This window comes from Xenopus laevis, chromosome 9_10S, assembly GCF_017654675.1.
Source record: "Xenopus laevis strain J_2021 chromosome 9_10S, Xenopus_laevis_v10.1, whole genome shotgun sequence".
Taxonomy (NCBI): Eukaryota; Metazoa; Chordata; class Amphibia; order Anura; family Pipidae; genus Xenopus; species Xenopus laevis.
Window position 1 is genome coordinate 13,694,906 of NC_054388.1, and position 24,023 is coordinate 13,718,928.

Here is a 24,023-nt window from a genome sequence, read left to right on the forward strand (position 1 = left end):
GGTTTGGGGAATCCGTAGAAGTAATAGGGCAGTGCCAAACAGAATTTTACATAAACTGCCCTTATGTCCCTGTATGCCAGTTTTGTTATGGGCACAGAAGGACTTTGTGAGTGGAAGGCAATTTATTCCATGAAGCTGTTACTGTCAAATGTTTTAATATCGACTGTTAGATTTGCTACGGTGGACTTTTGTTTTGTTGGACTACAATTCCCAGCATTACCCCCAACAATGTTGCCTGGTATGGGGACCTCCCTGATAATAACTGATTATTACTTTGCTGATATACTGTAATACTCAGGATCATTTATTCTGTTTGGTGCTGCTGATTGAACTTGACATTGTCTCCCTGTTACCCTTACCCTTAGCCTCCCAGACAGTGACAATGTTTTGGTAGCCTCCTTAACTAATTCCTGCACCACCTTCTCAGTAATTTTATCCTTTTCTATTTCCTCCTGGGGGTCAGATTTTTTTTCTCTGTGTCCTAGCAGAATATTTACCCTTTTACTGCCATGTGAACTATTCTGAGGAACTATATATATTGCCCACATATTAAAGGAGTTGTTCACCTTCCAAATACTTTTTCAGTGGAGTTGGTTTCAGATTGTTCACCATAAACTCCATTTAAATTGCTTTCCATCTTTTTTTTTTACAGTTTTCCCAAAATGTAAGTTTAAAGTTCCTCTCTCTCTTGTGTCTTATCTGGCAGCTCTGTCATCCAGGGGCTGATTCTTATCTGATACAAGTTGCCACATTTAGTTGCCACATTTAGTTGATACATTTCTCAGCAGCAACTATTTATATCAATTCTAACAGCTGCCTTTAAAGGGGTTGTTCACCTTCCAAACACGTTCAGTTGAGTTCAGATTGTTGCCCTAAATAAAGTATTTTCTCAACTTCTTTCCATTTATTATTTTTTACAGTTTCTTCAAAAATCTTCGTTTAACATTTAATGTATGTGTATCTGGTGATTCAGGCACACTCTAAACCAGGGCTCCCCAACCCTTTTCCCCCCGTGAGCCACATTCAATTGTAAAAAGTGTCAGGGAGCAACACAAGCACGAAAAATGTTCCTGTAAGGTGCCAAACAAGGGCTATGACGGCTATTGGTAGCCCCTATGTGGCCTGCCAGCTACAGGAGGCTCTGTTTGGCAACCAAAACTTGTCTCTAAGTCAAGAATTCAAATTTAAGCACCTGCTTCGAGGCTACTGTGAGCAACATTGAAGCGGTTGGAGAGCAACATGTTGCGGATAAACTGTTACATTTTTGCAACATTTAGTTGATACAATTAGTTGATACATTTCTCAGCAGTATCTGTGGAATATTAGAAACTATTGTATCAATTCTAACAGCTGCCTTGAATGAAAAAATGAAACTCAGGGATTCTACTCAGCAGAGACAAAGATAAGAAATGTATCAATTTAGAATATTTTGAGTCGGCTACACCCCTCCCAGGACTACTTTAGAAGGTGAAACATTACACTTTGCACATCAGTATTAAAAAAATCACAAACCGTCACATGTAGAAAATAAAAAGTAACTGGAAAAAGTCTTTATTTCTGGTGAGCTGTCTGAAACCAACTGAAAAAAGTGTTTGAAGGTGAATAATCAGCAGGGCTAAAGGTAACAAATGTACGGGCAGAGACGCATGCTCAGATTCGGGGAGATTAGTCGCCCAACGACAAATCTCCACTTCTTCAGGGCGACTAATCTTCCCAAACTGTCTTCTGCTTAATAGAATGTAGATCGCCGGCGTGATGGCAGTAGGAGTGCTTCATTTTCAAATTTAGGAAACGAAGCGATCCGAGCGCCATCCCGCCGACGATTTACATTGTAGCTGGCGGGACGGCAGTTCGTGGAGATTAGTCGCCCCAAAGAAGAGGAGATTTGTCGATGGGCGACTAATCTCCCGGAATCTGAGCGTGTGTCTCTGCATTAAATGTATCAATTTAGAACAGTTAACGAGTCAGCGACCTCCATGAAATGAAAGTTAATATTAGGAAAAATGTTGCAAATAAAAAATTGAAAGTAGTCTACGGCAAATATTTCTGTAGTCTACCCATGTCTGCATTGTTTTTATCCTACACCCTGAAAAATATACAGTCTGTTTAATTTGTGCCTTATAATATTGAATCTAGTGAGTGATAAGAGCCGTAAATTGTAAGCTCCCCAGGTTCAGGGTCTGATGTAAATGACGGATAATCAGTGTCAATCGGTACAGAATGTGTCTGCACTGTATAAATAAGGGATAATAATAACCTGTCGCTGGTCCTGTACAACTTTGTCTAGTATCACTATCCCAAGGTGTACACACATACTAGGGGCGATTCCTTTAGAAGACTGTGTGCCTACCTGTATATGTTTGGATATGTTATATAATATATAACTATACTTTTCAGTTTGATATTATATCAGAAGGAAAACAAATCAGGTATGTTATTTTAGAACTTTAAACTTTCAGTCTATCAAATTTGTTTTCAAATAATTTTTAAAAAGTATCCATGTTGCCAAATCATACTGTTCCCCACGCAGCCAGTCAGCTGATTCCCCACTTGTAGCAATCCTTTGCTTTAAGTTCTCTGACAGGGGATAAATATTAGTGTGTTCCAGTCAAAATGATCCTTTTGCTGATTAGTGCTGTCATGTTAGAGGGAACATTGTCCTAGATTAGGGGCCCAGCCTGAAGGCCAGTTAGGGTGAGATTTGGGGTGAGTGCCTATTTGTGCCCTGGGTACCCCTGGAACTATAGCAGGGTGACTGTTACCCCAATGTTTCTATATATCTGTACCCCTGTTATGAGTTAAGAGGGCCCAGCCTGAACGCCAGTTAGGGGGAGATTTAGGATGAATTCTTATTTGTACTACCTGGAACTATAGCAGTGTGACTATTACCCCAATGTTTCTATATATCTGTAACCTTGTTGTGGGCTAAGGGGGCTCAGCCTGAAGGCCATTTGGGGTGAGGGCTTATTTGTGCCCTGGGTTCCCTTGGAACTATAGCAGGGTGACTGTTACCCCAATGTTTTTATGTATCTGTAACCTTTTTATGATATAAGGGGACCCAGCCTGAAGGCCAGTTAGGGGGAGATTTGGGGTGAGTGCTTATTTGTACCCTGGGTACCCCTGGAACTATAACAGGGTGACTGTTACCCCAGTGTTTCTATATATCTGTAACCTTGTTATGAGCTAAGGGGGCTCAGCCTGAAGGCCAGTTAGGGGGAGATTTGGGGTGAGTGCTTATTTGTACCCTGGGTACCCCTGGAACTATAACAGGGTGACTGTTACCCCAATGTTTCTATATATCTGTAACCTTATGAGCTAAGGGGGCTCAGCCTGAAGGCCAGTTAGGGGGAGATTTAGGGTGAGCTTATTTGTGTCCTGGTTAACCCCGGTACTATAGTTTACTCCATGTTGCCCCAATATAACTCCACCTTATTGGGGCTTGTTGCCTAGTTAGGACATGCAGACACAATACAGAATACAAATGTTGGCTCTGTAATATAAAAGAACACTGCAGAGAAAAGAAATCAAAAACGCACTGAATTCTTCAAGATACGTTTTAAATGCAACTCCCTGCTTACCCATCCCAGTTGCTGCAGTTTCCCTCCAAATTTAGTATGACACTCACCTATAAAAGCAATTGTATGTGCGTGTTTATCAGTAGAAGAAATTCTTTATAAAACCCCAGAAAAAGAAGTCCCTGTGACTGTGTGTGGTGCTTTAAGAGAGTATTGTCAGTATTTTTATTTATCCATCGGAGCATGTACTTTACTCTGTGCAAGTAGACGCTGACCGTTTGCTAGCGAAACCGGCACTTAGTCCGACACACCTTTGGCGATTAGAAAGGACTATGGAGCAGACTAAGGCGGGGCAGGGCGGCACACAGAGGAAGCCACATTTTTAGTTTGGTGGCCCCTGTTTGATGTTTTTCGTGCTACATCTTTGCTCCTTGGCATTGCAATAGAACCCACTATTTGTAGATCTTCATATGCCTACAGTTAATTTAAAGTTTAACTTCCCCTTTACTAAATGGCTATGAATTTAAGAAAAGGTTCTTTTGATGATAAGGTGGCTGGTATTTATTTTTTACAATGTGTATTACATTGACGGCTGGCCTGCAATTCCTGTTGCTATAAGATTACCAGATCATATAAGAAGTCTTGTAATAAATGTAAGTTACTGGGTTGCCTTTAATTTTAATGCAGTCAGTGCAGCCTTTCTAGCCAAGGCTTTTTCTTTATACACGTGATCTGATCTCCCTGTCGAGCAAGCAGGCCTACCATGTAAGAGATGGCTAACGTCTCTGCTCTTATACGTGCAGCACTACATTTCCCAGGATCCCCTGCTAGCGGGACTGTTGGTCAATGGTGCTGTAATTGTATAGTCAGAGTGCCAAAGATGAGACATTCCTGCCCTATGAACTTCAGTGTGTAGTTGTGAAAGCTACGGAGCTATTAATGTTGGAATGCAAAATAAAAGTCGAATACCTTAAAGGGGAACTATTGCGAAAATGAAAATGTAATATTAGCTTCCGCATACTGAAATAAGAAACTTTCTAAATACAATCAATTAAATTCTGTACATTTCTGAAATAATCAAGTTTATCTTCACTATTCTTCTCTCAACATCTGTTTCTCTTCATTTTGTCTTCATGCAGCAGTTGGGTGTCAGGTGAATGATCCAATATATCTTATAGGGGGCTCCTTTTGCCTAGAAGAGTTTCAGGGCAATAAGAAGCAGATTTGTTTTATACCCAGTGTACCTTGAACTCCACTAATTTGTACCTGCTTGAGCCTTGCTGCCTTACCTGTAAAACACAGGACCCTATAGCCTTTGACTTTCTGGCCGGTGGGCAAGTGCATCAGCAGATGAACATTTTAACCTTAAAGGAGAACTAAACCCTAAAATTGAATGTGGCTAAAAATGGCATATTTTATATATTGAACTTATTGAACGAGCCTAAAGTTTCAGCTTCTGGATAGCCGCAATGATCCATAATTTCAAACTTGTCACAGGGGGTCACCATCTTGGAAAGTATCTGACACTCACATGCTCAGTGGGTTGTCACAAATTATCAAGCAAAAGAGGTTGCTCTGTAATATAAGCTGATGCTACTAGGCTGATTATTACATTCTGATGCAAGTTGCACTGGTTTCTGTGCTGCCATGTAGTAATTATCTATATTAATTACTAATCAGCTTTATATTGTGACATTTCTATTCTATGTGTACTGTATATTGTGAGTGGGTCCCTAAAGGTGCCCATACACTGAGAGATCCGCTCTTTTGGCAATGTCCCTCCGATATGCCCACCTTCAGGTGGGCAATATCGGGCTGAACCGATCGTGGGCCCTAGGGCCCAACGATCGGATCCTAACGATGCCTTAACAGGCGGTCGGATTGCGGGACCGCATCAACGAATAGATACGGCCGCGATCCGACGGGATTTTCTGTCCCATCTGATCGAGATCTGGCCGACTTTCGGCCAGATCTGGATCGGTGAAGCCCGTCGGGGGGCCCCATACACGGGCCAATAACTTGCCGACACTGTCTGTCGGCAGCTTTTATCGGCCCATGTATGGCCACCTTAAGCTCAGTAAGTGACATCAGCACAGAGCATGTGCAATTAATCAGCAGAAAAGAAGATTGGGAGCTACTGGGGCATCTTTGGAGACACAGATCTTTACTGCTAAAGGGCTGTGGTTGCCTTGGGCTGGTACAGAAGCACAAAACATAATGTACAACATTTCTAGCTACTTCTTTAGTTAAGCTTTAGTTCTCCTTTAACAGACTGATTATGATGACGAGTTGAATGCAGAACTGTCTGTTGAACTTATCCTACTGTACTTTCCAATATACATTTGTTAAAAATAATGTTTTTTTTGTAAATGTAGCTTCTATTTAAATCAGCGTCTGATACCTTGCATGTGTCCTGGAAGAAGGCCAATCACAGAATAGGAAAGGCAAAGTGTGGAGGAGATGTGACTACTGATACATTGTTTTAATTGTAGCAAGCATTCCTAATTGTATCATTTCACATGTTCTGTAGTAGGAAAGAGAAGCCAGCGGTGTTTCGCTGTGTTATGTTACACCTTCTCTCTGATCCAGACAGGCACTTTACTTTCCTTTGTATTGATGACTGGATATAATAAGATAAAATTGTATCTCCATTCCATCAGTCAATGGGAAAGTGCTTTTATTTGTCTGTCTCTGGCCCTTTCACAGATCCTGCTGCACAGATCCTCATTGTAAGCAGCAGTCCTGCCCTGCTTTATGGCTGAGATTCTAGCTATCTGTATAACAGAGCATTCTGTCCCAGTGGCTGCACAGATCCTATCTTAACCCCTATTGGAAGCAGCAGTCCTATCCTGCTTTATGGCTGGTATTCTAGCTATCTGTATAACAGAGCATTCTGTCCCAGTGGCTGCACAGATCCTATCTGATCTCCATTGGAAGCAACAGTCCTGTCCTGCTTTATGGCAGCTGAGATTCTAGCTATCTGTATGACAGTGCTTTCTGTCCCAGTGGCTGCACAGATCCTATCTGAACCCATATTGGAAGCAGCAGTCCTGTCCTGCTTAATGGCTGAGATTCTAGCTATCTGTATAACAGAACATTCTGTCCCAGTGGCTGCACAGATCCTATCTGATCCTCATTGTAAGCAGCAGTCCTGCCCTGCTTTATGGCTGAGATTCTAGCTATCTGTATAACAGAGCATTCTGTCCCAGTGGTTGCACAGATTCTATCTTCGATCCTATCTTACAGTAACCCCTATTGTAAGCAGCAGTCCTATCCTGCTTTATGGCTGGTATTCTAGCTATCTGTATAACAGAGCATTCTGACCCAGTGGCTATACAGATCCTATCTGATCCCCATTGTAAGCAGCAGTCCTGTCCTGCTTTATGGCAGCTGAGATTCTAGCTATCTGTATAACAGAGCATTCTGTCCCAGTGGCTGCACAGATCCTATCTGATCCTCATTGGAAGCAACAGTCCTGTCCTGCTTTATGGCAGCCGAGATTCTAGCTATCTGTATGACAGAGCATTCTGTCCCAGTGGATGCACAGATCCTATCTGATCCTCAGAAGCAGTCCTGCCCTGTTTTATGGCTGAGATTCTAGCGCTCTGTATAACAGAGCATTCTGTCCCAGTGACTGCACAGATCCTATCTTAGATCCTATCTTAACCCCTATTGTAAGCAGCAGTCCTGTCCTGCTTTATGGCTGAGATTCTAGCTATCTGTATAACAGAACATTCTGTCCCAGTGGCTGCACAGATCCTATCTGATCCCCATTGTAAGCAGCAGTCCTGCCCTGCTTTATGGCTGAGATTCTAGCTATCTGTATAACAGAGCATTCTGTCCCAGTGGTTGCACAGATCCTATCTTCGATCCTATCTTACAGTAACCCCTATTGTAAGCAGCAGTCCTATCCTGCTTTATGGCTGGTATTCTAGCTATCTGTATAACAGAACATTCTGTCCCAGTGGCTGCACAGATCCTATCTGATCCCCATTGTAAGCAACAGTCCTGCCCTGCTTTATGGCCGAGGTTCTAGCTATCTGTATAACAGAGCATTCTGTCCCAGTGGCCCTTTCACTCATATAATAACTAATGTCTGACCCTAAGTATTTGTAGCCTTTTCTCCCTGTCACTGAATGTGGTGAGATTTAGGCAGTCCAAGACTAGAAACCATTTGAGTTACACAGCAGCTTTGTAATTTGTCTTCTAAGGCTGAAACTCGCATCTACTGGTAGAAGTCATCTGGGACCCAAGTGACAAGGGAAGAATGGAGTCATCCAGTTAGTAAATGTCCCCAGAGACCTGTCCAGATTGCATGGAATCCCTCTGTTTGAAGCAGGGAAATGTGCTGGCACCTTATAAAGATCCATATGAATGGTGGCAGCTGGCACTTACTTAAGTAGTGCACATAGTTAAAATGGTTAGTGGGATGAATTGTCATCATTCCATGGGGGCCGGGTAGGCTTGTCTTCTTTCTATAGGATTCAGTTGATCTGGTGTTGGAATAACTGTATACATAATATAAAACTGATCCTTTAGGTGCCAGACTCAACCCTCAATACTGGATCACATCACACCCCATTATCTGTCTGTCCCTTGTTATTCTCTGCACTGGTCGTTCTCGCTTTAAGTTAACTTTTAGTATGTTATAGAATGGCTCAATCTAAGCAACTTTTCAATTGGCCTTCATTATATATTTTGTATAGTTTTTGAATTATTTGCCTTATGACTCAGTCCAGCTTTCAAATGGGGATCACTGGCCCCATCTAAAAACAAATGTTGTGTAAAGCTACAAATGTATTGTTATTGCTACTTTTAATTGCTCATCTTTCTATTCAGGCCCTCTCCTATTCCAGTCTCTTATTTAAATCAATGCATGGTTGCTTGGGTAATTTGGACACTAGCAACCAGATTGCTGAAATTTCAAACTAGAGAGTTTACTGAACAAAAAGCTAAATAACTCAAAAAACACAAATAATAATAAATGAGAAATAGTTGCAAATTGTCTGACTATCACTCTCTAAGGTTAGGAGTCCCCTAAACCTTTTTCACCTGTAAACAACATTCAGATGTAAAAAGATTTGGGGAGCAACACAAGCATAAAAAATGTTTCTGGGTGGTGTCAAATAAGGGCTGTGATTGGCTATTGGTAGCCCCTATGTGGACTTCCAGACTACAGGAGACTCTGGCAGTACATCTGTTTTTTGTGCAACCAAAACTTGCCTCCAAGCTTGGAATTCAAAAATAAGCACCTACTTTGAGGTCACTGAGAGCAACATCCAAGGGGTTAGTAAGCAACTTGTTGCTCACGAGCTACTGATTTGGGACCACTGCTCTACATCATACTAAAAGTTAATTTAAAGATGAACATCCCCTTTAAAGCAACGTAGCAGAAGCCGGTCTTGAAGAACTACTGACCTCTTGTTCTGAAACAGTAAGGGACAGACAGGCACTGCTGTCAACAGCAAATCTATTTACCCACGACTGTAAACCCAGTGAGAATGAGGAATTAAAGGGGTTGTTCACCTTTTGAGATAACTTTAAGTATGATGTAGAGAGTGATATTCTGAGATAATTTGCAATTTGTTTTAATTTTTTTTATTATTGAAGGTTTTTGAGTTATTTCTCTTTTTATTCAGAAGCTTTTCAATTTCCATTTTAAGCAATCTGGTAACTAGGGCCCAAATAATCCTAGCAACCCTGCATTGATTTGAATAAGAGACTGGACTATGAATAGGAGTGAGTCTGAATAGAAGGATCAGCAATAAAGAGTAGCGATAACAATACATTTGTAGTAGTGATGTGCGGGTCGAGAATTTCTCGACCCGCACCCGGCCCTAACCCGCCCGCTCCCTACCTGCATCCGACCCCGGCCCGCTGCTCCCTTTATTTATAGACCCGCGCCCGCCCCGCAGTGAAGTCACAAAAGGGGCGGGGCGGGCAAGCGGAAGTCTAAATTCTGGTGCCGGAAGCCGGCAGTACTAGGTCGCGGGCAGGGAGAACAGGAGAAGAGCTCGACCCGCCCGCGACCCGCCGCCTCGGGTCGGCCTGCACATCACTAATTTGTAGCCTTACAGAGCATTTTTTTTTTTTTTTTGAAAGGGACAGCGATGCCCATTTGAAAGCTGCAAAGAATCAGAAGAAAAATACAAATAACTATAAAAAATAAATAATGAAAACCAATCGAAAAGTTGCTTAGAATTGATCTTTTTTTATAACATACTAGAAGTTACGTGAACCACCCCTTTAGTGGATGTTGGGAAGTTGCTTAGAATTTTCTTTTCTTTTTATCTCCCCTTTAAAGGAACAGTTACACCAAAACATGAAAGTGTTTTAAAGTAATGAAAATATCATGCACTGGTAAAACTGTTCAGAAGCACTGCTATAGTTCATACTGTATAAACAAGCTGCTGTGTAGCAATGGCAGAAATTGAAAAAAGACTATATGGTACAGGATAAATAATGGATAACAGATAACACCATTATGTTCTACAGAGCTTATCTGCTGTGTAACCTGAGTCTTTTCTCCTTTGAATGGCTGCCCCCATTGCTACACAGCAGCTTATTTATATAAACAATAGTAATGTTTCTGGAGCAAACACAGCAGTTTTACCAGTGCAGGGCAACGCTGCATTATATTTGTATTGCTTTAAAACGCTTTCCTTACTGTTCCTTTAAGAAAGAATTCTGACCATGTGGGGAAAAAGGTTTCTGTCTTTGAAAAGCAAATTCAGGGTGCCCCGTGCAGAGGCGCCTCATTATACAGGTACCAGGCAGCAGCCCTGCAGTTCTAGTTTCAAGATGGCCGCCCTTCGGCTCAGTATCCTTCATTCGGTGACAGAATGAGAACAGGCTCGTGGTGAGGCTCGGAGGCTGGCGCAGGGAGGCAGACAGATAACTTTTTTTTTGTTGCCATGGTGATTCCTGTGTACATTGACCTATGTGTATGCCAGATCTAACTGATGCACAGGAATACCTACCTGCTGATCTGTGTGTATAGAAGGGAGCACAGATGTGAACCAATACATGTGCCTTTAGATTGCAAGCTCTGCAATCCAGTCCTTTCCCAGGATGCTTTGCATGACTATTGATTATGCAGATCGCTTTTTAAAAAAAAAATCAGGGGGTGACGGGGTTAAAGCCATGAGCTAAGTATAAGAGGGATTGTATCTCCCAATAGAGACTGTATTTGCCCTACAGAAGTGTTACTCGCCGCAGGCATCAAAGCTGAGACTACGAGCAGGGCACAAAGCCTCCGGGTAAGTCCTCGCGTCTGGGGACACAAGGGCACTGTCTGGAGGGGCACCAGCATCGTACTGAAAACTCCGTTATGTCTGAAAATGATGTAGCGACGGGAGCGGAACAGGTGATTTTAACAGCAGACTTTGTATGTCCTCAATTCAACCCTCTGCTTTGAGCGTTACTAGTGCTAAGTCAATAGACTTATTATGTAGTGGTCACAGGTGTCTGTGCTAGAATAGAAGCACGTTACTATCCCATATCTTAAATTTCAGGCTGCCCGCCTCCACTCTATCACAATCCTTGCCCAATACATGCCAGATATGCCCACCTCCACAGTCTTTACCTAAGCACAAAGCCTAGAACGGATCATTCTACACAGACAGTAGGTTTTCCTAAAACTGCTGTCTTTCCTCTTTAAATAAAACAATCTTCAGTTTTTTATAAATCACAGTTATGGCACATTACATCCCCAGGTGCATTGATTTTCTACATGCACCATTGAAGATGCCCAAGCTGCTTTCTGGGGTGTCTGCACTTCAGTGGAGTAAAGCAAAATGTGCACTAGGATAGGCTCTATGCAGCCAATGGGACAGAATGCTCTGTTAAACAGATAGCTAGAATCTCAGCCATAAAGCAGGACAGGACTGCTGATTACAATGGGGATCAGATAGGATCTGTGCAGCCATTGGGACAGAATGCTCTGTTATACAGATAGCTAGAATCTCAGCCATAAAGCAGGTCAGGATTGCTGCTTACAATGGGGATCAGATAGGATCTGTGCAGCCAATGGAACAGAATGTTCTGTTATACAGATAGCTAGAATCTCAGCCATAAAGCAAGACAGGACTGCTGTATTTTTTTTTAGTAATCGAGACACTGGAAATGTGCAGACATAATACACACAATTTGCTCTATATAATTTTATAAGTCTGCGGGTGTTGACAAAAATCCTCTACCCGGCTAAACATGACAAATTGTTTTCTGGACCAAATATTGTGACATATTGTTTATTGGTTGTGCACCTTTATGGGTCGAGTCCATATAAAGTGATTTATCATGACTATGAGATATAAGGCAAAACTGACCAGTGTTTCTGTCCCATCCACACTGTGCAATGTCTCTCTGTGTTCATAATATTTTCTTGTTTAACAGATAAAAAGGTCGAGCCTGAAAATAAACCCTATAATAAACAGTAGTTCAACTGTTCCTTGCAGAAGCAGAAATTTCTCTGTGCCAGGTTATTTATTTGTGTGACCTGCGGGTAGTCCTGCTGGGGGGTTCTCTGCCCTATATTCTGGAACACTCTATCATCCTGGGCAGGAGTATATCTGATTTTCAGAAATTTTATAAGAGTGAAATTAAATAATGGCAAAGAATGATTTGCTTGAAATGATCACTATGTGAAATGGCCTTCCTGCCGTTCAGAGTTTTCTGGATATCAGGTCTCTTACTACCTAGTAAAACCTCTTTTACACCTGTAGTGCACATCTGTGCACCTGATTGGTTGTTATTGTAATACTTGGCTGGTGATTGGGTCAGCGAGGCAGTGCTGCAAAGAGGAATTGTTCTGCAAAACTGATGTCTCTTTCTCTGTTTTTCCCCCCCCACAGGAATGGTCCTTGTAAGGAGCGAGAATGGCCAGCTTTTAATGATCCCCCAGCAAGCCTTGGCCCAGATGCAAGCCCAAGCTCAAGCCCAAGCCCAAGCTCAAGCCCAAGCTCAAGCTCAAGCCCAAGCACAAGCCCAGTCGCAATCTCAGAACACCATGGTTCCCCGTCCTGCCACTCCAACCAGTGCCCCTCCTGTACAGATTTCTGCAGTGCAGGTGAGTGGAATCCAACTCAATATTTAATTGCTACACTCACACCTACACACATTTACTGGTTGTGCTTGATTGCCTGTTCCATTGTCATTCAGGAAAGCTTGCCACAACCTTCTTGTATCACCTCCTATTGTGTTATATTTTTTTTAATAGAAGCCAGATGGTGGGTGACATGACCTGGAGGTTCAGGGACATTGCATGTTGGTACTGGTAGCTACATAACCCCAAAAATTTACCCAACCATAGAGGGTAATCCTCCTATGTCTGTGCATAGCCTGTACAGCGACAGAGCCTATAAAAGATGTCAAAATCTGTACTCCCCCCTGTACTATTCACAATTCAGCAGAACCAGCTTCCTAAATTTGCTTTTAGCTGTACAGATACATACCATGAATCTGTGCCAGCATAGGTATTCTCTGTACTAAGCACAATTCAGCAGGAACAGTCCCCTAAGTTTGCCCATAGCCTTTACAAAAAGATACCATACAAATATGGCAGCATAGGTATTCCCCTTTACTAAGCACAATTCAGCAGGAACAGTCCCCTAAGTTTGCTCATAGCCTGTACAGAGAGAGATACCATAAAACAATGGCAGCATAGTTATTCCCCTATTCTAAGCACAATTCAGCAGGAACCGCCTCCTAAGTTTGCTCATAGCCTGTGCAGAGAGAAACCATAAAACTATGGAAGCATAGGTATTCCACTGTACTAAGCACAATTCAGCAGGGACAGTCACCTAAGTTTGCTCATAGTCTGTACAGAGAGATACTATAAAACTATGGCAGCTTAGGTATTCCCCTATACTAAGCACAATTCAGCAGGGACAGTCCCCTAAGTTTGCTCATAGCCTGTACAAAGAAATACCATAAAACTATGGCAGCATAGGTATCCCCCTATACTAAGCACAATTCAGCGGGAACAGTCCCCTAAGTTTGCTCATAGCCTGTACAGAGAGATAACATAAAACTATGGTAGCATAGGTATTCCCTGTACTAAGCACAATTCAGCAGGAACAGCCCCCCTTAGTTCGCTCATACATGAATACGATAATATCTTAACATAGTTACTTCCCAGTACTAAGCATAATTTAGCTGAATAAGCACAGGGTTTACTGGCTTCTCAAGATGGGTTGTGTATTTGGAATTTGCATGTTATACTCACACAATAATGCACAATAATGTGCAATTTGCTGAGCTGACCAGCAGAAAGGATGACGTGCTTATCACACTCTGGGTCCAATGGTCTATGAACAGCATCGGAACAAGCTTATAACAAAGAGTAAATGCAATATATGGTTAAATGCAGAATGGCTGAGCTTGTGTGTGAGGTGGGACAGTGATCATCACTAGCAGTAAATGGATAGATTGGGCAGGGCAATGGTTATATGACAAGCACAGACTGATATCGAATGCCAGTGTATTTGCCTTTTGTCTAACTCCTTTTCTTGCTATTGCCTTCCAGTCTCCTGGAGCCCCGCTCTTAACCAGACAGGTCACACCAACCATCATCAAGCAAGTAACTCAAACGCCAACAACTGTGCAGCCCACCACAACACTACAGCGCCCTCCTGTTGTACAGGTAAGATACTGGGTTTATGGTTCATCCTAGAGGTATCTCCAAGCAGTCCAGCACAACTGAGGGAAGCAGTGTGGCAGCTCCAAATTCACATTGTAATCACTCTATGCCCACCCTATACCCAGGTACTGCTAGGATACAGTTCCAGGGCTAGATCAAAATTTTCTTTTTACATCATCACAGTGTGTTACGACTACAGAGAAATCGAAGCCTTTGCATATAAAAATGAAGGCTTGAAAGCAAGAAGAAATGATTTGATGTTTTGGTGCAGATTTTTAAATCTTTGGACTTGTCTGCCACCCTGTGGTGCATGTGTGCAAAAGCAGCATTAGAATTTACGAACAGGACCCCTATCAAAATGTTTTCATTAATCCTAGTTCCAAAGAAACTAAATAAATAAGAGGCTGTTGGCGTGCTCCAAAAAACTAGGTGCAATCTTAATAAATGTGCCATGGACTGTCTATCACAATGGTTTATTTTAAATTTATATAGATATATAGATATAAATAGATATATAGATATATAGATATATAGATATATATATAGATATATATATAGATATATAGATATATAGATATATAGATATATAGATATATAGATATATATATATATATATATATATATATATATATATATATATATATATATATATATATATATATATATATACAGCATCTGGAAAGTCCAGTAGCAATTTAATATCCATGTTATTTACTTATTGTTTCTTATTGCCTGAAAGCTTGGTGCCATTTTTCAGGAAAACTTTACCCCCAAAATGAATACTGAAGCAACAGTTTATATTACATTAAGTGGCTTATTAAAGGGGAACTATTACAAAAATGAACATTTTAATATAAGCTTAAGCATACTGAAATAAGACGTTTTTCTAAATATAGTCAATTAAAAATTCTGTACTGTTTCTGAAATAATCAAGTTTTCTGCATCTGTTTCTCTTCATTCATCTTCATGCAGCAGTTGGGTGTCAGATGAATGATCCAATATATCTTTTAGGGGGGCTCCTTTTGCCTAGATGATGTATTAGAGCTTACTCTATTAAAATCGCCAAAAATCTTGTCTCTCTACATGCAGAATTTGTGCAAAAGGCAATTATTTTCTTAGATTTTGTTTGTACACTGTACTGGAATCAGTTATTTGAGTGAGCTCTAATACATCTGCTAGGAAATGAAGCCCCCCTATAAGATATATTGGATCTAACTGTCAATGACACCCAACTCCTGCATGAAGACAGAATGAAGATAAACAAATGCTGAGAGAGTAATAGTGAACATGAACTTGATTATTTCAGAAACAATGCAGAATATTTAATTGATTGTATTTACAAAGTTTCTTATTTCAGTATGATGAAGCTTATCATTTTCATTTTTACGATAGTTCCCCTGTAAATAATCTTACTACCTTGAACCACCATTTTGTGATGTTCTCTGTGCTGCCTCAGAGATCACCTGACCAGAAATACTGCAGCTCTAACTGTAACAGGAAGAAGTGTGGGAGCAAAAGACAACTTTCTCCGTTAATTGGCTCATTTGACCTAAAATGTATGGTTAATTATGGTAAATTCTGCACCGTGAATCCTAGAATTCCAAGGGGGCAGCTCTTCGTTCTTAAAATGCCAATTTTCTATTTAGGAACATCCAATGGCACATATTACTAAGAAAAGTAAATTCTTATGAATATGGATAATTTATATCAAGCAGAGTTTTACATATGAGCTGTTTTATGCAAATAATTTTTTTATAGAGGCCTACATTGTTTGGGGGTATAGTTTTTCATTATGGTGTTGTGGCCCATGATATCTGATATGTTGCACAGGTAAGATATCTGATAACTTTTTATGCCTGCCAGTTAAGTGTGCTTAAAATACAGATGTGAATCCTTACAATATCTACTGATACCAACCTGTCACTTATGTTTCTCTGTTCTTCCCACAAAACCAAAAAACTGCCACTTTGGGGACCACAAATGCTGTACAGACTGGGACACCTCAGAGACCTGTGCAAGGAGCTGCTACCCCTGCTGCAGCCACCACGGTACTGCTACTGCTTCTAGCTATTAGGCACATTTTGAATGATTGGATAATGGCCTTCTTTTAAAGGAGAACTAAAGCTTTACTAAAAAAGTAGCTAGAAATGTTGTACATTTTGTTTTGTGCTTCTGTACCAGCCCAAGGCAACCACAGCCCTTTAGCAGGGAAGATCTGTGTCTCCAAAGATGCCCTAGTAGCTCCCCATCTTCTTTTCTGCTGATTCACTGTGCATACTCTGTGATGCTGTCAGTTACTGAGCTTAGGGACCGATGCACAAGATACTGAATAAATGTAATATAAATGTCACAATATAAGGCTGATTAGTGATTAGTACACATAATTACTACATGGCAGCACAGAAACCAGTGCAATTTGCATCAGAATGTAATAATCAGCCCTGTAGCATCAGCTTATATTACAGACCAAGCTCATTTTCTGCTCGATAATTTGTGACGACCCCTAAGCTTAGCTTCTCAGAGCCCACTGAGCAGACACTTTCCTAGATGGTGACCCTCTGTGACCAGTTTGAAGTCCTGGATCATTGCTGCTATTGACAAGCTGAAACGTTAGGCTGGTGCAATAAGTTTAGTATATAAAATATGGCATTTTTATCCACATTTTAAGGTTTAGTTCTCCTTTAAAGCAAATTTTTTTTTTTGCCCGACATAGTCATATAGCTGTTCTCATGTTGTCATAACAGTGCATTTTATTTATTTGGATGAATGCACTAATATATATATATATATATATATATATATATATATATATATATATATATATATATATATCTTCTGTTCATATACTAAAGCATATTTAATCGTGCACCTCTGGCTTCATTTTGGATTGAGTGCAGGCACTGTGGGACATTTATATAAATGTACTATTTATTTCATGCAGGAAACCATGGAAAATGTGAAGAAATGCAAGAATTTTTTATCCACGCTAATTAAGTTGGCTTCATCGGGTAAACAGTCCACTGAGACCGCAGCTAATGTGAAAGAACTAGTGCACAACCTCCTGGTAAGCCTTCCTTCTCACATCTGTCTGTCTAATAAGCATTGGCCCCGCACAGACTTTACTAAACAAATACTGGTGTTGAGTAGTGTCACACTGGTATCCTGCTGGAGAAGGGCAAGCTTTCTTGACAGCCTGAAAATATAATTTCCACTTTACAGGATGGGAAAATTGAAGCAGAGGATTTCACGAGTAGACTGTACAGAGAACTGAATTCTTCACCTCAACCTTACCTTGTGCCTTTCCTGAAGGTAAGCCCCCCCCCCCACCTAAGTAAGGTCTTTTGGAAGCTGTCACCCATAATTCTTAATCTGTACTTTCATTCCCTTTCCAGAGGAGCCTCCCTGCCTTGCGCCAGTTAACGCCAGATGCTGCAGCCTTCATCCAGCAGAGTCAGCAGCAGCAGCCCCACACGCAGCCCACGACTGCCCTCACTGCAGTGATGCTGAGTAGTCCTGTGCAGCGAACCGCTGGCAAGACTACCGCTACTGTCACTAATACATTGCAACAGCCAGTCATAAGCCTCACACAAACCGCACAGTCCAAGCCGGGGCAGCCCACCCCACTGGTATGTACGTCCAATACCGATATTTAAAATAGTAGTATCCAATCAAACTTAAAGGGATACTGTAATGGGAAAATGTTTTTCAAAACGCATCAGTTAATAGTGCTGCTCCAGCAGAATTCTGCACTGAAATCCATTTCTCAAAAGAGCAAACAATTTTTTTTATATTTAAATTTGAAATCTGAAATGGGGTTAGACATATTGTCAGTTTCCCAGCTGCCCCCAGTCATGTGACTTGTGCTCTGATAAACTTCAGTCACTGTTTACTGCTGCAAGTTGGAGTGCTGTCACCACCTCCCTTTCCCCCCAGCAGCCTAACAACAGAACAATGGGAAGGTAACCAGATAGCAACTCCCTAACACAAGATAACAGCTCCTTGATAGATATAAGAACAGCACTCAATAGTAAAATCCAGGTCCAGTTACAATGAGTAGGAGAAACAACAGCCTGCCTGAAAGCAGTTCCATCCTAAAGTGCTGGCTCTTTCTGAAAGCACATGACCAGGCAAAATGACCTGAGATGCACCTACACACCAATATTACAACTGAAAAAAAAATACACTTTACAATTTTATATTGTAAAGTGAGATATTTGCAGTGTAAACAGTTTAATTTAGAAATAAAACTACATCATAAAAATCATGACAGAATCCCTTAGTTTTCATTTAAGATCCAACATGTGGCCCACTAGTTTCATAACCGGGTTAAAGGACATTTTTGCTGTTTTAATTTCAAGACCTAGGGCAACAAATTAGTGTTCATCAGGATTATCGTTACATCGATGCAATCTTCCTAAAATCGCTACAATCTTCCTAGCTACAACTTTGTGTCCCCAAAGCAGTGCCAGCCCTGGGGTTTGGGTACCGATTATTTAAACTGTGCTTTCTTGTAAGCTATTGACAAATTCAAGCTACTTTTCCAAGGTGGGCCACTGATTGGCAGACTGCTGGGTGTTAGTTACCGTATATACTCGAGTATAAGTCGAGTTTTTCAGCCGCCAAAATATGCTGAAAAACTCTACCTCGGCTTATACTCGGGTCAAGCGCAAAAACGGTCGCCGGCGTCCAAGAATAGTCTCCAAGAATATTCACCGGCGTCCAAGAATGGTCGCCGGCATCCAAAAACGAGACGCCGGCACCTCCAATGGGAGCAGAAACCCTCAATTTTTTGATTGAAACTTACCAGAAGCTGCTGCATTTCTCACCCTAGGCTTATACTCGAGTCAATAAGCTTTCCCAGTTTTTGGAGGTAAAATTATGTACCTCGTCTTATACTCGGGACGGCTTATACTCGAGTATATACGGTCCTTTACATTAGAAGAGTGGGAGCATTTTCCCTTTGTGCCACTATTGCAGCAGGTCTAGGAGCCATGCTCTTTGTGTTATGGTAGAAATGCCAACACAGTTTTCCCCTTGTAACATTAACAAGAAACCCTCCTGCTGCAAGTTACAGTAGCTTTACAGTAGGAGGCCGGGAGCAGTTCCTCCTAGTGTAATGTAATGTGTTAGTCTTTCAGCAAGCAGATAATATGCAGAACTTGTGTTTGTACAGAGGTACAACCTCCTTTCTCAAGTGCTCTCAAGCGAGGTTTCTAGCCTTTCCCCGGCTCTTTTTCAAGCTGACTGTATGTGAACTCAGAAATAAACACTTGTCTCTTCAGCAGTGTCATTCCATGTCTGGTATTATTTGGAAGGATTAATATGCCACTATTCCTGCTCATTATTCTCAAGAGCAGGGCCCTCTTCTATAAAATAAACTGCATTTTTAAAGCTCATCTCATCCCTTCTAAAAATAATCCTGCAAATCTAATTTCATCGGGTGTTTGATCCCCTCTTACCTGGGGATTAGAGAATTTCGAACCTTAATTGTGAAGATTAGTTTGCAGCATATTTTTTTGTGAGGGGAGATCCATTTGTAATCGAGCTACGGCTTTACCATGAGAGGCAACCGTGGAAATCGACTGCCACATGGACCCTTGCAGATTTGGATGCTTGTGAATTAAAAATGACAGTAACATTAATACAGTGAGTGAAAACAGTCCCTAATCTTCTTAAAGTGTCATCCCAAAGAGCTTACTGTTAAATTGGCTGCTGTGAATCACTTGGCCTCACAAAGCCAGACTCGTTCAACAATAGGAGCCTTCATCCTGCAAGAGCCCTTCCAATGTGGTGGCTCTTTTGGGAAATGATTTATTGAGGGAATATAATCTGTTGTCCTTATTTCAACCCTGGCATCTCTAGCAAACTAGTATCCCATAATGCCCTACTATAGGAGGACATACAGAATATTTATTCATGCCAGATATCGTAAAACTGTCTGCAGAGTGTGTGAGGGGTTGATGGGAGTCGTAGTTTTGGAATAATATGTACAAAGAATGGGATCAGAACCATAACAAAGGGCAACTCAGTCTATATTCCCTTCTTACAGGTCATTCAGCAGGCACATAAGGCGGGAGCAGTGGTACGTCCCCCACATGTGACATTAACTCAGACGCCCATGGTAGCACTTAGGCAGCCTCCAAATCGGATCATGCTCACCACACAGCAGCTGCAGTTAAACCCACTACAAACAGGTGCGGTACAAACAGGTAAACTTGGTTGCATGATGGGGATTGTCCGCCAGTAATCCTTTTTTGATAGAACTCCTCATGAGGTGTAATTAATCATTAGCAATCCATTTTAGACAGAGATATAAGCAGAGGTTGGCTGAATTGGCTTTAAAGTCTATTTAAGTTTGCTTTATAAAGAATTAGCTCCATTCTGGTTGAGATTGTGGCACTATAGACAGACAGACAAAGTGGGGTAGTATGAAAAATTATTTTATCCCATCTATTGACCTGGAAGCTGAAATATTAACCACCTCCTATAAGAGTCCAGCATCGGGTCTGGTACCCGCGTAATACCTTTCGGACAAAAAGTCTATGATTCCTTGGCCGTTGAGGCAATCCGTGGGATACCCGGCTGGGTACCCAATAAAGCTGCGGGCTTGATCCCTCCCATCTTTCCTTGTGGGTTGCAATTTTAAAAAAACTGACCTGCGCAGGATTCTACTTCTTATTACGTCTAGTATTTTGGGGGAGGGCTTGTTATACATCACTTAAAGGGGACCTGTCACCCAAAAAATTATTACAAATACTATTTTATGACATTAGTCAAGCAAAATAAACTTTAATTACACTATATAAATTATTTGAATCTTGTTTCGTTCAGTCAATTATAGCAAGCAGGCAGGATCCTTTTTGTGGACACTGTTATTAAGGAAAGCCTTATATCATCTCAAAGTCTTGTTTGTGCACCAGAATGGGGGACCTGATGTCCATCCCCATGCCCTGGCTACACAATGAAATGGTAAAGAGAGAGGGGGAGAGCAGGGGAAATGCTGAATGGAAAGTTAAAGTAATTGTCTGCTCCGCCTCTATGCCTAAGGCATAGAGGACAGGCAGGCAATATTTGGTTGACAGCTTAGATTTTTAAATGTGTTTACAACAGCTATGAATGATTTAAAAAAAAAAGAATTTTAATTTCATGTTAAAATTGAAAAGGACTTTTATTATACAGATATTTACATCGGGTGGCAGGTCACTTTAAGTATAAATAATGTTGTCGGCAAAGAGATAATATGTGGCACTAGAAAGATGCAACAGATCCAAAATCCATCCGTGTGTTTATCTTTGCCAATGGAATCCTGTATAGTAGCCCATTTTTCTAAATCAGCTTCAGGTCGGCCAATTCCACTAAATCAAAGGCCTTGGCTGCATCTAGTGTGACCAGTGCCCTGCCCCCAGAATCATGGTTCCTTCATTGTTTTAAAGACACTTCTGATATTTACAGTTGTTGACTCCAGGTATAAAGCCTGTTCGGTTTTGTTAGTTTATGTATGTTGTGGTAATGGAGAAAGGAGAGAGATTGGCCTATAAGCACAATCTGTAGGGTCTTTCACTTAGAGTGATTAAAGAGTGATTAAAGATGAGTGCATTATTCACAAAAGGGATCTGTTATCTGTCTCCGTGCAGTTCCAGTGGCGAAGCAAGCCTTGTTACACGGAGCAAAAACAATGTCTGTAATATCCGCACAGGCTGCGGCAGCACAGAAAAATAAATTAAAAGAGCCGGGGGGAGGATCGTTCAGGTGAGTTCAACCAACTTGTATTCATTTTGATTAGAGTCTTTGCTTTATACAGTTGTTTAATCTTCTTTATAGCCTTAGGTCCCACATAGTAACCAGTTTGTTGCATGGCCTTTCATAGATTTGGGATGCGATTTTTAAAATGGACAGTGTAGTACGGCTGCCAGTTGATGGTGCTGGGGCATATAGAGGTAATTCTGGGATTTGTAGTTTAACCGTAGCAGGGGTAAAATGTATATAAAGCATGCTCTATATATTCTCTGATTAAGTTTGCTCTGGTTCAATTGGGGTAGAGGTAGAAGTTGCAGGATGATGATACTGTCTAAATTGCCAATGACACGGTTATATATCAGTCATGCATCTCCCTGGTAACAATATTACACCTCCCTCACGCAGAGATGACGATGATATTAATGATGTAGCTTCCATGGCCGGGGTGAACCTCTCTGAAGAAAGTGCAAGGATATTGGCGACGAATTCGGAGTTAGTGGGAACGTTAACGCGGTCCTGCAAAGACGAGACGTTTCTGCTGCCTGCACTGCTACAGAGGAGAATATTGGAAATAGGCAAGTGTATCCAAAGCCACAAATAATTGTTAAATAAGCAGACCCCTTTTGGTATGGTGAGGTGTAGGGCAAAATTTGGGGCCTTTGGGGACAACCTTCATCTCTCATTAGCATAAGCCTAATAGGAAGGACTGATTTTATTATTATGGTGTTCTTTTTACAGCTCTCTATGCCCTTTATCTTTTCAACTGTTGACAGTTTTAAAAAGAGAGAGAATTATTCAGTCTCTTTCTGCCTTCCGGTGCAAGACTGATACAGTTGTTGCAGAACTACAGTATTTATACCTATGCACTAGAGAGAGAGGTTTACAAACCATGCATTATTTGTTAGGCTGATCTGAACATGTGTAGAATGCAAGGCCTCCGGCGTCTATCTTAGCATTCATTAGGATGCAATTAGCTTAAAGAAAGAGTAATGCCAAACAAGTGTTTTAAAGTAATGCCCTGCACTGGTAAAACCGATCTGTTTGCTTCAGAAACACTACTATAGTTCAAATAAACAAGCTGCCGTGTAGCAATGGCAGAAATTTAAAAAGGCTATATGGCACAGGATAAATAGTGGATAACGGATAACACCATTATGTTCTACAGAGCTTATCTGCTATCTGCTGTGTAACCTAAGCCTTTTCTCCTATTAATGGCTGCCCCCATTGCTACACAGCAGCTTATTTATATAAACTATAGTAGTGTTTCTGAAGCAAACACAGCAGTTTTACCAATGCAGGGCAACACTTCATTATATTTGTATTGCTTTAAAACAGTTAACTTTAAAAAAGTTTAAAGATCTCCTTGTCTACAGGTAAAAAGCACGGAATCACAGAAATCCATCAGGACGTTGTCAGTTATGTTTCCCACGCAACACAACAGCGGCTACAAAACATTGTAGAAAAAATCTCGGAAACAGCGCAGCAAAAGAATATTTCGCACAAGGTAAATCCGGGAAATTGTGTGTAATTATGGGGCCGCAATCATCTTTATTACCTCATACTATACTGTCTAAGGGAAGCAATATGGCAGCTACTCTGTTACAAAAAGCTATAGCTCTGGCTCAGTGTGAAGCTAAGCTACATGTTGTAAGATAAAATATTAATTTGCTTCTGTGCTTTCACCAGGACGATGATAGGTATGAACAAACAAGCGACGTACGGACGCAGCTCAAATTCTTCGAGCAGCTTGATCAGATTGAAAAGCAGAGGAAAGATGAGCAGGAGCGAGAGATTCTCATGCGGGCAGCTAAGGTCAGTGTTTTGCTGTCCTGTGCATGGAAGCTCATGCATATGCTGCCTTTGGTAGTAATGGTTTCTTTAAAGGGGAAGAAAAACATGTAGGTACTGGAAAAACATGTTGCAGGGCTTAAATTTCCAAGTTGTGTATAGTTCTAATCCAAAGAAATGCTTCAAATACTGCTGCCACTAGAGGGCATTGTTTTCTTATTGTAGATCTGTATGCATTAATCATGGCTATTCCCACTGACATCAATAAACGCTAATATACAGACTAATAAGGCTCTCTGCGCAGAATATGATTCTATAATCAGCAATTCATTTCCAGCACTGAA

General features: G+C 41.1%; 1 protein-coding gene across 5 annotated transcripts in view; it reads left to right on the forward strand.

Annotated features, from left to right (window-relative positions):
* Positions 1–24,023, forward strand: part of taf4.S (TATA-box binding protein associated factor 4 S homeolog) — a 32,379-nt gene that overhangs the window by 3,474 nt on the left and 4,882 nt on the right. For 4 of the 5 annotated variants that reach the window (XM_018238218.2, XM_041579222.1, XM_041579223.1 and 1 more), the window contains exons 3-13: positions 12,368–12,582; positions 14,041–14,157; positions 16,146–16,202; positions 17,096–17,218; positions 17,374–17,463; positions 17,547–17,780; positions 20,204–20,363; positions 21,789–21,903; positions 22,297–22,466; positions 23,265–23,395; positions 23,578–23,703. In XM_018238218.2, coding sequence (XP_018093707.1) covers positions 12,368–12,582; positions 14,041–14,157; positions 16,146–16,202; positions 17,096–17,218; positions 17,374–17,463; positions 17,547–17,780; positions 20,204–20,363; positions 21,789–21,903; positions 22,297–22,466; positions 23,265–23,395; positions 23,578–23,703 — 1,538 coding nt within the window. The remainder of the gene's footprint in view (positions 1–12,367; positions 12,583–14,040; positions 14,158–16,145; positions 16,203–17,095; positions 17,219–17,373; positions 17,464–17,546; positions 17,781–20,203; positions 20,364–21,788; positions 21,904–22,296; positions 22,467–23,264; positions 23,396–23,577; positions 23,704–24,023) is intronic. The other variant, XM_018238219.2, reaches the window with a different exon arrangement.